This window comes from Macaca fascicularis, chromosome 4, assembly GCF_037993035.2.
Source record: "Macaca fascicularis isolate 582-1 chromosome 4, T2T-MFA8v1.1".
Taxonomy (NCBI): Eukaryota; Metazoa; Chordata; class Mammalia; order Primates; family Cercopithecidae; genus Macaca; species Macaca fascicularis.
In genome coordinates this window covers 147204431-147220800 of record NC_088378.1, presented here as the reverse complement: position 1 = coordinate 147220800, position 16370 = coordinate 147204431, and the positions used below count along the sequence as shown (strand labels likewise).

Below are 16370 nucleotides of genomic sequence, written 5' to 3'. Positions count from 1 at the left end.
TGGCGTTTGCAACAGAGTTGAGGTAATCATTTTCACAGGGAAATCATTTCCAGGGATTTATAACTGTATTCACTAATTTGTTGGAGCATGAAATGATAAACTTCCATTTTTTTTCCTTTGCACTCCAGATTACAGTCAAGGGAACATCTTTCTTCTCATACCATCATAAAAAGAGACACAATAGCCAACGGCTTGCCTGCCATCTAGTGCTTACCTGTTACCAGAAAAACTTCATGGTAGTGAAAATATGATCCTTCACTACTAATTTGACTTCATTATTTGCAATCAACAGGATCAAAGCCAACACTCTGGCACAATTTCTTTTGCTAGAAGTTTAAGAAAGTTCACTGGGTTTTTATTTATGGCAATCTCCTTTGATGTTTATTGAAATAGTTCTAATGACTAAAATTTTCAAGTTTTTTGGCTGTCAGATTGATGTTTTCCGGAATAAATGTATGAGTGGTCCACAAGGCTGCTCAATTTTAAATGGGCAGCACTTGGTAATTGGTATTGCCTGGTGAGTTAACATCTAGTGAGACTATCTGATATATACAGAATCTTCTTCTACGAGGGGCTGGAAACTTCCCTCTGACAAACATAGTGTGGTGGAAGAGTTATTGAACCTGGGGTCTGGAATCCTGAATGTGAATTCCAGCTTAAGCCATTTTATCTTGGACAAAGTCACCTGACTCTCCCAGGATTACATTGCTTGTGTAAAATGAAAGGCCAGACTGATTGATTTCTAAGGTTTCTTCCAGTTCTAACACATGTTGAAGAATTAATAACCTGATGGAAAAGTACGCCAATATTTTCATTTTGTACTTTAGTTATAGATATTGTTGTTTAAAACTACTTGCTAATAATTGTTGCCCTAAAGAAGATTCAGACCGGAAAGTAGCTTTTATGCACTAACATTCTTCACGGGGCCTGTATACATTAATACGGCAGATGCAAGCCATTTGGGCCAAACAAATCCATTCAAAGTTAGAAAAGATCTAGAATATTTCAGGTCAGAAAGAACATGTAATAGGAAAAAAAACCTACGTAAATGAGAGAGAAAGTATATGAATCCAGTTAAATTTTTGAGCCCACCACTTGGCTATGTGCTATTGAAATCACCACTGCAAAACTGTAACTGCCCTAAAGAAGATTCTGAGCTGAAAGTTACTTTTATGTACTAACATACTTAATGGGGCTTATATACCTTAATACAGGTTTTATAGCAAAAGTTCCACCCAAGTTCCTAGTCAGGTCTGTTTATGCAAATAAAATATTCAAATTTGTTTAGTTCTGATTGGTTGATACAGCTGAGCCCTCATTGGTCAATACAGATAATCCCTGATTGGTTGGTTCAGGTGAGCTCTGAAAATTCCAAAGTTGAACAGAGGTGTGGGTTTACTGGGAACTCAGAGTACTCCTTGTGATCTCTAGTTAGCAACTGGTCCTTGGCTCTATTTTAAATTCAGGTCCAGTTAACCACTTGGGATCCATCTTGAAGGATCCATCTTGAAGGACTGGCTTTTTCAGTTTCATATTTATTAATGACAACTTTGCATTTTTTAGTTACCTTGTTAATCAATTATGATCAGCTTGTCCAGGCACAGTGGCTCACGTCTGTAACCCCAGCACTTTGGGAGGCCGAGGCGAGTGGAACACCTGAGATCAGGAGCTCGAGACCGGCCTGGCCAACATGGTGAAACGCCGTCTCTACTAATAATACAAAAATTAGCTGAGCGTGGTGGCGCATGCCTGTAATCCCAGCTATCCAGGAGACTGAGGCAGGAGAATTGCTTGAACCCGGGAGGTGGAGGTTGTAGCGAGCTGAGATCACACCATTTCACTCCAGCCTGGGCGACAAGAGCGAAACCCCGTTTCCAAAAAACAAGAAATATTACCAGCTTGAATTCTCCCCATTGCACCCTGGGAAGTTCATAGCCCTGGTCTGCAAGTCTCCCAGGTTGTTCCTAAGAACTTCGTCTGTGGAAAAGATATAGAATAAAGAAGAGGATTTGGGGGAAGATCAGAAGATCTTAGAGAACCAGGAGAGCAACCTGGGCTCCTGTCAACCAAAAAAAAAATCCCTTAGCTAGAATAAGAAAGAAAGACCGAAAGACCTATGGGTCCCAGAGCAGTGGAATTGGGCCTAGCTTCATAACAGAAACCCAGGGAAACAGCAAGCTGTTGGAGGGGAGACTGCCATGTGTCACATCAGGGTTCCCTGTGACCCAAGCATAGCAAAGAAGAATCTGAGAACAAATAGTCTCAAACAGCTCTTCTTCATCTGTCAAAATACAATGCCCATTTTTTTCTAGACAATGAAGCAAAATTTTACACCCCTAGTTATTTGAGTGCAGATGGTAGCAAAATTGAGTTAGGGAATGTTGTACACAGTTGGGAAGAGGGAGAGGGAAGGATAGTTTGTGTGGAACCCTTACTTGGTGCACACTTTGTATTTTTTTTTTTTTTTTTAATAAATCTGTGCCATTCTGACTCAGCACTGATTACTACATGCACAATGATAGCAATCCACAGGCAAGCGTTCATATTGCTAATGATACTGCTTTACAGAGTGATTATCTGAGAGCCATTCTCAGCTGCTGCATCAGGATTACAGCATTTGTGCAACCACAAATTAAGGCAGGGGTGAAAAAGCCAGCACTTGTTCAGTCACAAAGAGCTGGCAAAGAGGGCAGCCTGCAATTAGATTAAACATGTTTGTCACCAGGGGGCTGGCAGGCCTGGGTCACATGCTCAAGAGTTGGGGATGACCTTTAACAGATGTAGATTCTCAATATATAAACCCTTCAGTCCAAAGCAGATAAATGAACCAAGTTTTGTAGCTGGCTGCGTCATGTTTTTATCTCCATTTGAATAAGCATTTTCTGGGCTTACTGTTGAGATACAACAAGTCATTGTTGAGATCTCTTAAAGGACCACACTAGCCAGCCCCATCAGTGATCTTATGCTTGGATATCCCAGGGATCAGTTTAACCAAAATCATTCGTTTGTGCCAGTCCCTTCAACACTTTCTGAAAATTTTCCCTTTGGCTGTTTTGGATAAGAAAACTTCATTTTCAAATGTTTTGCCTAATATTTTTACCTTAACACGGGTACACAAAAAAGTCTTCCAGAGACAGAGGATCACTTGTAATAGTCAAAGATTCAAGTAACTGACTCAGGAGAGAAGTGTCTGCTAGCAGTAGAACCGGGCTATTTGATATATTTCATGGAACTTCTCCCTCTCTACTTCCCATCCTGCCTTTATTAGGAAGCCAAAGAAAAAACTTGATTTTACAAAGCCTGATCCTTTAATTACTGGCACACTCAGGTTCACAGAAATCCTAAATGGCTTTGTATTGGTCACAACTTTTATCTCCAGCAGATTTATAAACCACTGCAAGGCCATATCGCTAGTACTTAGCATACACAAAAGTTTTAACCAGATATACTTCCTTATACAGGTTCTCTGTTCTAGCCTTAACTTGCCTGGAGCCTTCCTAACTCTTGGTGTGACCCTCAGTCTCCACTCTCTTTTCCACACATCAAAACATTCTTCACCTTCAAGCACAGCTCAAAGCTCACTTCTTCCAGGAGGCAGTCCCTGATTAATCAGATGGAAGTTGTCACTTCCCCTCAGGAAATGAGACAGCTGCTCTATGAAGAAAAGAGCATTAGATTAGAATCAGAAGGGCTGAACCCAAATCCCAGCTTTGCTAAGAACTCACAGAGGGACTGTATTAGTTTCCTAGAGTTTCCATAAGAAAGTATCACATACTAGGTGGCTTTAAACAACAGAAATGTATCATTTTACAGTTCTGGAGGCTGGAAATCTGAAATTAAGGTGTTAGCAGGGCTGTTTCCTTCTGAGAGCTATGAGGGAGAATCTCTTTCACGTTTCTCTCCTAGCTTCTGGTGGTTTGCTGGCAATCTTTGGTGTTCCTTGGCTAGTAGGAGTGCTACCCTGATGTCTGCCTTCATCTTCACATGACATTCCCCCTGTTTGCATGTCTGGCTCTGTATCCAAATTTCCTCTTTTTATAAGGACACCATTCATATTGGACTAGGGGCCCATCCTATGCCAGTATGACTTCATCTTAACTAATTACATTTGCAATGATCCTATTTACAAATAGGTTGTATTCTGAGGTACTGAAGGTTAGACTTCAGGATATGAATTTGGAGAGTATGCAATTCAACCCATAACAGGGCCCATAGGAAAAAAAAAAAATCCCTCTCAGTTTCCTGACCTGTAAAATAGAGGTAAAGTCGAAATAACTACTCACGAAATAACTACTCACAGAATCCTTGGAAGGATTAGTGTAGGTAGTTACCTAGTTCTGTGGCTTAGTGGATGCATATGTTCGATTCCATATGTTATCATTTTTATTTTTTGCTGTCTTATTACGCTTTTTACACCTATATATGAGTGGAAGCAGAGCGGAGAGAAGACCCAAACATAATTGATGGCTCCTCCCTGGGGGAAGTGGGGACACTGTAACGGCTTCCTTCAGTGAGGCACCAAGCTAGGCAAGGAGACAAGCTGTAAGCAAACAGCTTACAGTCTGTTGGAGGGATTGCAGTGCCAGATGACCCAGCACAATTCATGAGTTAATGTTTGAAAGGTATAGTGGCCTTTCCCTCAGTCCTTTAGCTGCTGCCTGGGATGCAGGATTTACTTCAGTGGAGTCAATTATGAGATGCTGCAAGAAGAGAAAGTGCTCTCCAAGTGAGTGTTTATTTTACTCAAAATTTCATTTTAAAATGCATGTTTGCGTAAAATGCCTGTACATTTTCTTTGGATCATCTACTCTAGAAGTAATAGGTCAGTTTCAAGGGTGTTCTTTCCCAGCGGGTGTGGGGTCAGACTGACTCAGATCTTGTTCTCCTACACAGGCAGGGAGCCCAAAACTTGCCTCTGCTGTCCTTCTCTGAGAGTCTACCAATTGGCTTCCTTACTATTGTTGCACAACACTACACATAATTTTAAATTATATCCCCCACGATTTCTTTTAGAAGCTGCACAGAAGGACATCCATAAAATTAGCCCCAGTAAGGTTCTTACTGTTTCATTAAATGTTTACGGTAACTTTCTGATCTGATGGAACAGTCATAACTACAAATGTTATGCATTTTGGATACATGATATAGGCGTTTGCTTTCTTTTTAGAAAAACATGAAACTAGAAAGGGAGTGTATTGAGAACTGAGCTCCCTACCTGGCTGATGACAGAAGCATGGGCGGTGGAGGAGACAGTAAGTGAGCTCCCAGGCATTCAGCTCCCTCAGCCCCGTAGCCTCCCTTAGAGTGCTTTTCCATACTTGTGTCTTAAACAATAGGCACAAAGTGATGAATTCAGAATGGACACACAGTAGGTGCTTTTAAGCGTGATTCCATCTGCCTCTAGCTGTCAACATAAGGCCACACTAGAGTAATTTTGTGGCAAATTCTGAGCTTGGTTACAGAACTTTTGGACAGGCAGGACTCAGTAAGCAAATCCCTCCCCAGAGGGGGATTATGATTTATATTTACAAAGCACCAAATAAAGTTCACATAAACCTCATGAGAGATTCCTCCTTCCATGCTATAAAGTGGAGGCCAGAAACATCAAGACTTTCCCCAGGCTCCTCAGGAAGCTCAGGAAGAAAGAAGCAGAGCCAGGACTCACACAGGACTTCGGATTCAAAAGCCTTTTCTCTCATGAGCCACTGGCCATGTGCGGTGGGCAGAAGTGGCTCTTACTTTCCTCCGTAGCTAACCGCAGGAAATGCCTCAGGGCTGAGGGAGGGGATGTGCTGAAGGGTTCAGCAGGTGAAAGCTACCCTCACATAGGCCCATTCTGTAGGAAAGGGCAGAGCCCCTGTGCCCCAACATCTACTGCAGCAGAGGCCAGCACTTGAATACGAAGGGCTGAGGAAGTGACCAGCACTTCTTTCTGAAGCAAGCCTAAATTAAGGGATAGCAAACCCCAGGAAGGAAACTCTTCTGGATTGCTCCGCTAGCATGGAGACAGCCAGAGGGCACCCAGGGTGCTCTGCAACCTTGTGCTCACAGAGGTGGAGGTGCTGAAGGTGCTTACTCTAAACTGAAAAGGGATGTTCTCTGAACTTTCCTCACTCTTTCCCATCCCCAAACTCACAGACGGTGAAAAGCCATAGTTCCACTATTAGACTGTAATCCCCTGCATGGCAAGATCTTTATATTTCATGGTATTTCCAGAAACTCAAATTGAATCCAACATAGAATAGGCTCTCAGCAAAGGAGTATTAATGATGACATTAGATTTCTCCAGATAGATAAAGATTACTCAACCCTGGCACTTTTAGCATTTGCGGGCAGATAATTTTTCGTTTTGGGGAGTTGTCCTATGTAAGATGTTTAGTAGCATCCCTGGCCTTGACTATGAGATGCCGGACCTGCCGCTAGTTGTGACAACCAAAAATGCTTCCCAACATTGCCGAATGACCATTGGTAGCAAAATCAGCCTTGGTTGAGAATCACTGATTTAGATGAAGAAATGAACTAACACATCTGAGCCTGGGCTATGTGCCGGATGCTTTATTGATATGATCTCAGTTTGATCTTCACAATAACCCTGTGAGGTAGACGTTACCATGTACAGGTGAAGAGACTGAGTCACAGAGAGATTATGTAACTGGTTCAAAAACACTCAGCTTAGAAGTAGCAGAGCTGGATTCTGAAGTAGACATGTCTGATTCCTATGCTGACAAGAGGCAGAAATAACAATGGAAACAAGATCTGTACAGGCATTCGTGGATGTTCTACAACTGCTGTTCACATAATCGTCATTCTCATGTCTTTTTCAGTTTACTAAAAGGTTGAAGTCTGAATGTATATTTTAAGCACTGACTTCTGTTTTTTTTCCGTAGGACTATTAAATGCAGTATTCATAGTTTCACTGTATATTTTCTCCAGTGTCACTTCAGAAACGTATTAAAAGTCAGATGTATTTTCACAGGGAATGACTACTGGGCTCCCCCTGGTGTTAGCTTTGATTATATTTGACTTCAAAGGAGCTCATGTGTGACTGCATTTCAAATTAATGAGCGCTTTCTCTAAGAGTCAGTTTTAAAAATTCAACTGGCTCTCATTGACTACATTATAAAATTGTTTTATTCAGATTTTACAAATATTATATTTAAGGGCCTAATATAACTTAAGTTTTATAATGTTACAAAACAACTAATTTGAATTTGTTGTTTAAATTATTTTTTATGGACCCAAAGAGACATTTCAGAATATGGGAGTAACTGGCAAAAACAAACATATACAGTCATGAGTCGCATAACAATGTTTTGCTCAATGCCAGACCACATATATAATGGTGGTCCCATATATTATAACACTATATATTTACTGTACCTTTTCTATGTTTAGATATTCAAATACTTACTATTATGTTACAGTTACCCACAGTGTTCACCACAGTAGCATGCTGTACAGAAACCCAGGAGAAACAGGCTATACCCTATAGCCTAGGTGCATAATAGGCTCTACCATCTAAGTTTGTGTAAGTACACTCTGATGTTAATACAACAAAATCAGCTAATGATAAATTTCTTAGACTGTGTATCCCTGTTGAGCAATGTATGATAGATGTGTGTTACACACACACATATATATGTATGATAGATGTGTGTGACTGTGTGTGTATATATATATATATATATGGAAATGTTCAGTCTCACTTTGATGAAAAGAAGTGCAAACTAAAATAATGTGGTAATGGTGTACTCCACCAACTAAACAAATTTTTCTTTAAATAACACCAAATTATGTGAGGGCAAAATAAAATAGAAACGCCGTCATGCTTTGCTACTGGCCTTCTGGTGCAATAATCTGGAATAGTAACAATATGCAGAAAAAGGCATAAAATATTGTGTATTCTTTGACCTAATCATCCCGTATCTAGGAATGGTTTAAACAAGTACTTCAGAAGGAGTGAAAGCTATTTTTGCATAGATGTTCATTACACCATTGATTGCAATAATAAAATATTGGAAGCAGCCTAAGTAGTTAACAATGATCAGCTCGGCCTGGCCTGGTGGCTCACACCTGTAGTCCCGGCACTTTGGGAGGCTGAGGCAGGTCAATCATCACGTGGTGGCACGTGCCTGTAATTTCAGCTACTCAGGAGGCTGAGGCAGGAGAATCATTTGAACCCAGGAGACAAGGTTGCAGTGAGGGGGATGTTGTGCCACTGCACTCCAGCTCCGTCTCAAAAAAAAAAAAAAAGAAAAAAAAATCCCCCCCAAACAATGAAAGATGGTATATTTAACTAAATTATGGTACAAACACTTTAGTATAGTCACAGTTAAGGTGGGCTTTACAGTCAGACTATCTGGGTTGAAATGCTGGCACCAGTGCTAGCTCTGTGGCTCCTGTCAGGCCTCTGAGCCCAGGCCAAGCCATCGCATCCTCTGTGACTTGCACGTATATGCCTAGATGGCCTGAAGTAACTGAAGAATCACAAAAGAAGTGAAAATGCCCTGGCCCGCCTTGACTGATGACATTTCACCACAAAAGAAGTGAAAATGGCGGGTCCTTGCCTTAAGCGATGACATTATCTTGTGCCTGGCTCATCCTGGCTCAAAATGCTCCCCCACTGAGCACCTTGTGACCCCCACTCCTGCCCGCCAGAGAATAACCCCCCTTTGACTGTAATTTTCCTTTACCTACCCAAATCCCATAAAACGGCCCCACCCTTATCTCCCTTCGCTGACTCTCTTTTTGGACTCAGCCCGCCTGGACACAGGTAATTAAAAAGCTTTATTGTTCACACAAAGCCTGTTTGGTGGTCTCTTCACACGGACGCCCATGACAGCTCCAAAGAAATTTAATCTCTTCATTGGTAAAGTGGGTATAATAGTAGTACCTAGCTATAGGATTGTTTTGAGGATTAAACAAGATTAAGTGCATAACACATTTAGAAAAAATGTGTGGTACAAAGTAAGTGCTCAGTATATGTCTTGATGCAGCTATCGAAACCGAGAATTAAAAAACAAGAATTATAAAATTACATAACCACTTAAAAATCTAATGCTATGATATATTTTAAAAAACATGATATTGAAAGAGAAAAATGTTCTCTCTAAGCATAAATATTGGAAGAAATACAAAAATAAGAATAAATATGTCAAAATGGGAAATGATTGATGACCTTTCCACTCTGAATTTTCTATTTTACTATTATCACTTAAATACTAAAACATAAGCAGCTGGAACCCAGAAAAAAGTGTTTTTATTTATGTATTCAACCAGTCATTAATTGGTGTCTTCTGTATTTTAGGCACTGCAATATTTGGCTAAACAATTAAAACATTCTCATAAAAAACTTTATAGTTTCATAAATATAAAAAGCTTTATATTTTAGTAGAAGAGACAGGCATAAACATTAACACCTTTAACTAGAATGTGCAACAGGGTCACCAGAGGGACATCTAAATGACTCTAAGATGGGGGGAAATGGTCAAGGAAAGTTTCACAAATGACGTAATGTGTAAGTGTATCCTTGAAGGACGCATAGAAACTAATTAAACGAAGAACAGCAAGAACATTCTAGAAAAGTTACACAACTCATAAAGACACAAGTGAATTAAAGCGCAATGGGTTCAAGGAACTGCCAGTAGATTAGTTACGACCACAGCACAGGAGAGTGTGGTAAGAGCCTGGTGAGACAGCTAGGGGGAGCAGTTGAGAGACGTTAATCGGAGAAACGGCAAAGGGAGAAAAGACCTTAAGATTTGATGATGGCGGGTATACGGGTGGTGAGTGAGAATAAGGTACTTGGGCTCCAGGAGGACAGGATCTCATCTGATTTGTACAGCACTGTCTCTCCAATGCTGGAAATATCTATCAAAGAACCACTGCAGGAGAAAGAAAACACCGCATGCATGTAGATGTTTGCTTCAGCATTATTTATAATAGTAAAACGATTAGAACTGTGACTGGTACTTCGTAAGCTCTCAATATTTGTGGAACAAATCATAAATCTATGACTCTAAAGTTTAGGGAAGAGGCCGGGCGTGGTGGCTCACGCCTGTAATCCCAGCACTTCGGGAGGCCGAGGCGAGCGGATCACCCGAGGTCAGGGTTCGAGATCAGCCTGACCAACATATAGTGAAACCCTGTCTCTACTAAAAATACAAAAGCTGGGTGTAGTGGCACAAGCTTGTAGTCCCAGCTACTTGGGGAGCTGAGGCAGGGGAATCGCTTGAATCCAGGAGGCGGAAATTGCAGTGAGCCAAGATAGTGTGGCTGCAATCCAGCCTGGGCAACAGAGCGAACCTCCGTCTCTCAAAAAAAAAAAAACAAAATAAACTTTTTTTTTTTTTTAAATAAATGAAGTTTAGGGTAGAGGACTCAGGTTTCTTTGGGACTCTTAAGCATATATATTACAATTAATAACATACATTTTAGAGACAGAGATAGAAACAGAGGCAAACTGGTAGACTAACACAGAGACAGACAGACACACAGTAAAAGGTTTATGGTTTTGCTATTAAACTCATGAATTATGCTTTAGTGTGTTTTTAACATTCCAATATGTGGTAGCGGTGATTACCTTTTTCCAAGACAGACATATTAAAATATATACTATAATTGTGAATGCATTCTTTGTCATACATTTCTGCTGTTCGTTTTCTTTTCTTTCTTTTTTTTTTTTTGAGACACAGTCTCGTTCTGTTGCCCAGGCTGGAGTGCAGTGGCCGGATCTCAGCTCACTGCAAGTTCCGCCTCCCGGGTTCACGCCATTCTCCTGCCTCAGCCTCCCGAGTAGCTGGGACTACAGGCGCCCGCCACCTCGCCCGGCTAGTTTTTTTGTATTTTTTAGTAGAGACGGGGTTTCACCGTGTTAGCCAGGATGGTCTCGATCTCCTGACCTCGTGATCCGCCCGTCTCGGCCTCCCAAAGTGCTGGGATACGGAGTCTCGCTCTGTCGCCCAGGCTGGAGTGCAGTGGCCGGATCTCAGCTCACTGCAAGCTCCGCCTCCCGGGTTCACGCCATTCTCCCGCCTCAGCCTCCCGAGTAACTGGGACTACAGGCGCCCGTCACCTCGCCCGGCTAGTTTTTTGTATTTTTTAGTAGAGACGGGGTTTCACCATGTTAGCCAGGATGGTCTCGATCTCCTGACCTCGTGATCCACCCTTCTCGGCCTCCCAAAGTGCTGGGATTACAGGCTTGAGCCACCGCTGCTGTTCGTTTTCTATAAAGCTGTTTTTGGGTGTTAACGCAATGAGGAATAGGGTATCTACCTAGATAATTTTTCTGCTTTTAATTTGCAAATTATATTTTCATTAAGTATTATCTCTGCTATTAATTTTGCAAAACAATTTTTTTGGGGAACAGTTTTTTCTGGAATGTATTTTTGCCATTCCTTTACTTCTAAGTGTTCTGTGCCAATAAATTTTAGGTATTTTATAACCAAGGGATAGCTGTGTTTTACTCCTAGTCAAATACTGTCTTTTAAATGGCAAATTCAATTGGGTAACCTTCATTTTGATATTTGGACTCATTTCTTATATTTGACTTTGCATTCTAATTTGTCATGCCAGTCCTTTCTGATTTCCTGCTTTCCATTGGACTCATTTTTTTTTTTTTTTTTTTTTGCTATTACCCCCTTCTTTCTAGTCTACATTAATTTTATTATTTTAGTGGTTACATTTAACATAAAATATAAACCTCACTTAAGAAAATATAACAATCAGTATGTCTGCCCTCCTTATAAACAATACAAGGACATCAACATGCTTTAATTTGTTTCAGCCCCGTTCATCTTCTGTAACTATTGTCTAGTGTTTTTGGTTCATTGTTTTTTCTTAATATTCTAGTAAGTATTTTTTTTTTTACAACTAGTATATTTATTTAGATTGATTTATACTTTTACCCCTTCCTTGGTAATATTATTGCTTATTGCATCTCAGTCTTTCTTCTGAGTTCAGTCTTTTTATTTCAGTACATTCTTTAGCATTAATTCTTCTAGTATGAATCTGTGAGTGGCAAAACTTTCCAGTCTTTGTCCAAAAATTATTTCAGCTTTACACACAAAACAGTTCATCTGAGCACATAATTTTAAATTGAGAGCTATTTTGCTTTAGAACTTTGAAGGTATTATTCTATCATTCCATGACTTCTGTGATTTCTGATGAGAAATCCATAATGTTGTAGTGGAGGAGGCAAAACTTTACTTCTGCCCTCAGGATATTTTGGCTGGGCTTGAGAATTAAATTGACATAAGAGATGTCAACAGCAGAAAAGCATATAAATTTATTGAATGCAAGTTTTACATGGCACAGAAGTAGGACAAAGACAAAGAATGGAATGCTTATATGAAGAATTTGACAAAGTGCAGTAAGCTGTGAAAATGTGACAAACAAAGGGGGTTGGGTTACAGAAATTAATTAGGTGGAGAAGTGACTCGAGAGATAAGGGTTGGTGTAACAAGGTTTATTTGTACAGATTTTCCTTGGCCTTAATTTTCTGTCCTTGATGAGAATGATACTTTCCTTCTGGTATAGGGAGGGCATCTTTCATCTCCTACTTTTAAGAAACAAAAGGAAGGTCAGAGTGTTTGTGCACCTGCTGTTTTTCAAGTGTCTTTAATTCCAAATAGTCAATATGTCAGAGTGACATATTTTGGAGTGGTGTGTTCTGAATTTCTTCAATATGATTTATCATAAAAAGTAAAAGGAGGCCGAGCACGGTGGCTCATGCCTGTAATCCCAGCACTTTGGGAGGCTGAGGCAGGCGGATCACCTGAGGTCAGGAGTTCAAGACCAGCCTGCCCAACATGGCAAAACCCTGTCTCTATTAAAAATACAAAAAAAAAAAAAAAAAATTAGCTGGGTGTGGTGGCAGGCGCCTGTAATCCCACCTACTCAGGAGGCTGAGGCAGGAGAATTGCCTGAAGCACAGGGAGGGGGGCGGAGGTTGCAGTGAGCTGACATGGCACCATTGCACTCCAGCCTGGGTAATAAGAACAAAACTCCGTCCCCGCCCCCCCAAAAAAAAAGGAAAAGGAAAAAAGTGGCATATATTTGTCTCCGTTGCTGCTAAAGTTTTACTGTTAATAGCCAATATTTATTTTTAATTAACAACTCTTAGTAATTTTGGAATTACACCAATCACATAAAAACCTGGCATTAGGCACGAAAAGTGTCATATTAGTCTGATTATAAAAAATAAGTCAGCCAGGCATGGTTGCTCACACCTGTAATCCCAGCACTTTGGGAGGCCAAGGTGGGTGGTCAGGAGTTCGAGACCAGCCTGGCCAACATGGTGAAACCCCATCTCTGCTAAAAATACAAACATTAGCCAGACATGATGGTATATGTCTGTAATCCCAGCTACTTGGGAGAATGAGGTAGGAGAATCGCTTGAATCCGGGAGGCAGAGGTTGCAGTGAGCTGAGATCAGGCCACTGCACTCTGGGCAACAGAGGAAGTCTGGCGGGGGGGGGGGGGGGGGGGGGGCGGGGGGGGGGAAGAGTCAATATCACCATTTTTATTTATTATCACTTATAACTATTCGACAATGCATTTAGACAAGAAAGTCAACTATTTAAAACAATAGGACAAAATTATATGATTTTCCTGCCTACCTGGAAAACCACAAAGGAAAAAAGCTGGACAACAGAAATGACAGAATTTAATAAGGAAGGAAATACAAATCAGTATAAAAATCAAGAATGTTCTATTTGTAAAACATGGTCAATCAGAAAACATAATAAAGAAACCCTTCTAATATTTCCCCAAAATACACTAATAAAAAAGAATAGCTGGAGATAAATTCTATGAAACGTGTGAAAGTTCTGTAAGAAGAAATCAAGGCTGGGTGCGGTGGCTCACACCTGTAATCCCAGCACTTTGGGAGGCTGAGGTGGGCGGATCACCAGAGGTCAGGAGTTGGAGACCAGCCTGGCCAACATGGCAGAACCCCGGCTCTACTAAAAATACAAAAATTAGCTGGGCATGGTGGCAGGCGCCTGTAATGCCAGCTACTCAGGAGGCTGAGGTAGGAGATCACTTGAACCTGGGAGCTGGAGGTTGCAATGAGCTGAGATCGTGCCACTGCACTCCAGCCTGGGTGATAGAGAAGACTCTGGCTCCAAAAAAAGAGAAGAATCAGAAACTTCTATAAGTAAATTGTTTTGAAAAATCAAGGGGCATGTCTCCTTTAACATGTATTCACCATTTTTTATACATTTTATTCTATCTAAACATTTAATGTAATTTTAATAGGATTGCATTAGATATGGAAATAAAAGTATTATGTAGTGCATTTGGAATAAAAGAATATGAAAGTTCTCTCCTATAAAGTCAAGTCCCTCTTCTTCTGCCTTTCCATACTTTGCTTTGGCACGTCTGGAGAGTTAAGTGCCACTTCCTTGACAAAGTATATCTACATTAATTACTTGGAATTCATCTGTTTAGATTTATCTTATATCCTGATTTGAAGTTTCACATTTGCCATGTTCTAAATATTACCCAGTTTTATTCAACATATAGTTGCCATTTCTGTTTTCAAAGATCTTCAGTTTTTTCCTTCTCTAATTGCATCCCTTACTTATTATTTATGCAGGTTAATTCAAGGGATAACTGACTTTTGTGACTTGATTGTCCTTACTTGGCATGTTTTATTTTATAGAACTTTACCTGCTTCTATATATGCCTTATTATGTGTAGATATCAAGTGTTTAGCAGTTTTTTTTTTTTTGGTAACCAAATGAGATTTTTTTTTTTTTTTGAGGTAAGGGCAGCTGTTGAATATCGTACAGTAATTTTTAGTTATTTGGCAGCGTTACTGAATGGGTTTTGCTTTTCAATTTCTCTTGGTGTTACAGCACAAACAGCAAACACAGATCAACAAACTATTTTGCCTCTTTTTAGTAGTCAAAACTTTTGAAGCATATACTGTTCCGAAATTTCTAAACTTCAAGTTATGTTAGGCCTTCTAGTCCTATTCCTGCCTGAGTCTGACACTAGTATCTCACCATCACATATGGTGTAAGGCTTTTTTTTAACATATCTTACATTTTAAGAAATAATTCTATTATTCTTTACAAAGTGCATGAAGCCACAGGTATCAAATATATATATGCTTACCCAAATTTTAAGATTAACTTATTTTACTTACACGTCACATTTGAGTATTTCGTGAGACTGCCATATTTGAAAGGAAATTCTTCTCTAAAATGTACTTTAAGCAACCAGCCAGACTAATGTCGCCTGGATTTGAACTCTAAGGTTATACCTCTTCTGTTTGTAATGCAATCTTCACTTCCATACGTAACCCTTAACATGACATACATAGTTTGAGATAGTCTCGCTCACGTCACGCAGACTGGAGTGCAGTGGAACGATCTTCGTTAACTGTAACTTTCACCTCTCAGGCTCAAACAACCCTCCCACCGCAGCCTCCCGTGTAGCTGGGACTACACGCCTGCACCACCAAACCCGGCTAATTTCTGTGAGATAGGGTCTCAATTATGTTAATGGTTAAGTCCCGGGCTTAAACGACCCTCCCGCTTCAACCTCGGGGCAAGTACTGACTGCTCACAAGCGTGAGCTACCTCGCCCAGTGACACGTATAATCAAAACTACCTCAGACATTAATGGTTGATGCAACGGTCCTTGAAAATTCAATCCCCTTACATTCCCGAAATGCTCTTAAACGGGTGTTGCTTCTGACAGGTGCCAGCTAACATGGCTGCTTAACAGCACTTAACGTTCTGTAAGGCACAGCCTTTTCTGAGATGGTAAGTGGCTCTGAAAAGAGCCTTTTGTTTTGACACTTAAAAGTCACTATACCAACGACAGCCCGAAGTTACTTGCTTTGGGCTTTATGGTGGTGACTCTCAGTCTTCTTGGGCAGCAGCACTGCTTGAATGTTGGGCAGGACCCCGCCCTGTGCAATGGTCACGCCGCCTAAGAGCTTATTGAGTTCCTCGTCATTGCGGATGGCTAGCTGCAGGTGGCGGGGAATAATACGAGTTTTCTTGTTATCACGAGACGCATTGCCAGCCAATTCAAGAATTTCTGCTGTCAGATATTCTAACACCGCCGCCAAATATACTGGTGCGCCTGCCCCTATCCGCTCTGCATAGTTTCCCTTACGGAGTAAACGGTGAATTCGACCTACAGGAAACTGCAAGCCTGCTCTAGAGGAGCGAGACTTAGCCTTGGCGCGTGCTTTTCCTCCCTGCTTTCCTCGTCCAGACATTCCTACACAGACGAATTACAGCAACACAAGAATCATTCCTAATGGCGCTACTGGGCCTATTTATAGTCTGACTGAGGTTGGAATTTTTGCTATCTGATTGGCTGATGGCCTTCTACCCAATCAGAAAGTC

General features: G+C 40.7%; 2 protein-coding genes across 3 annotated transcripts in view; both read right to left on the bottom strand.

Annotated features, from left to right (window-relative positions):
• Positions 1–16370, bottom strand: part of SLC17A1 (solute carrier family 17 member 1) — a 157840-nt gene that overhangs the window by 30602 nt on the left and 110868 nt on the right. The window lies entirely within an intron of this gene.
• On the bottom strand, positions 14749–16274 carry H2AC1 (H2A clustered histone 1). The gene has a single exon (XM_015449816.4). It carries the CDS (start codon positions 16238–16240, stop codon positions 15845–15847), a length of 396 nt encoding a protein of 131 aa, XP_015305302.1. The 5' UTR covers positions 16241–16274; the 3' UTR covers positions 14749–15844.

What these genes read in the sequence shown, in the direction of transcription:
- H2AC1 (XM_015449816.4), bottom strand. Translation starts at nt 16,240, where the DNA reads ATGTCTGGACGAGGAAAGCAGGGAGGAAAAGCACGCGCCAAGGCTAAG.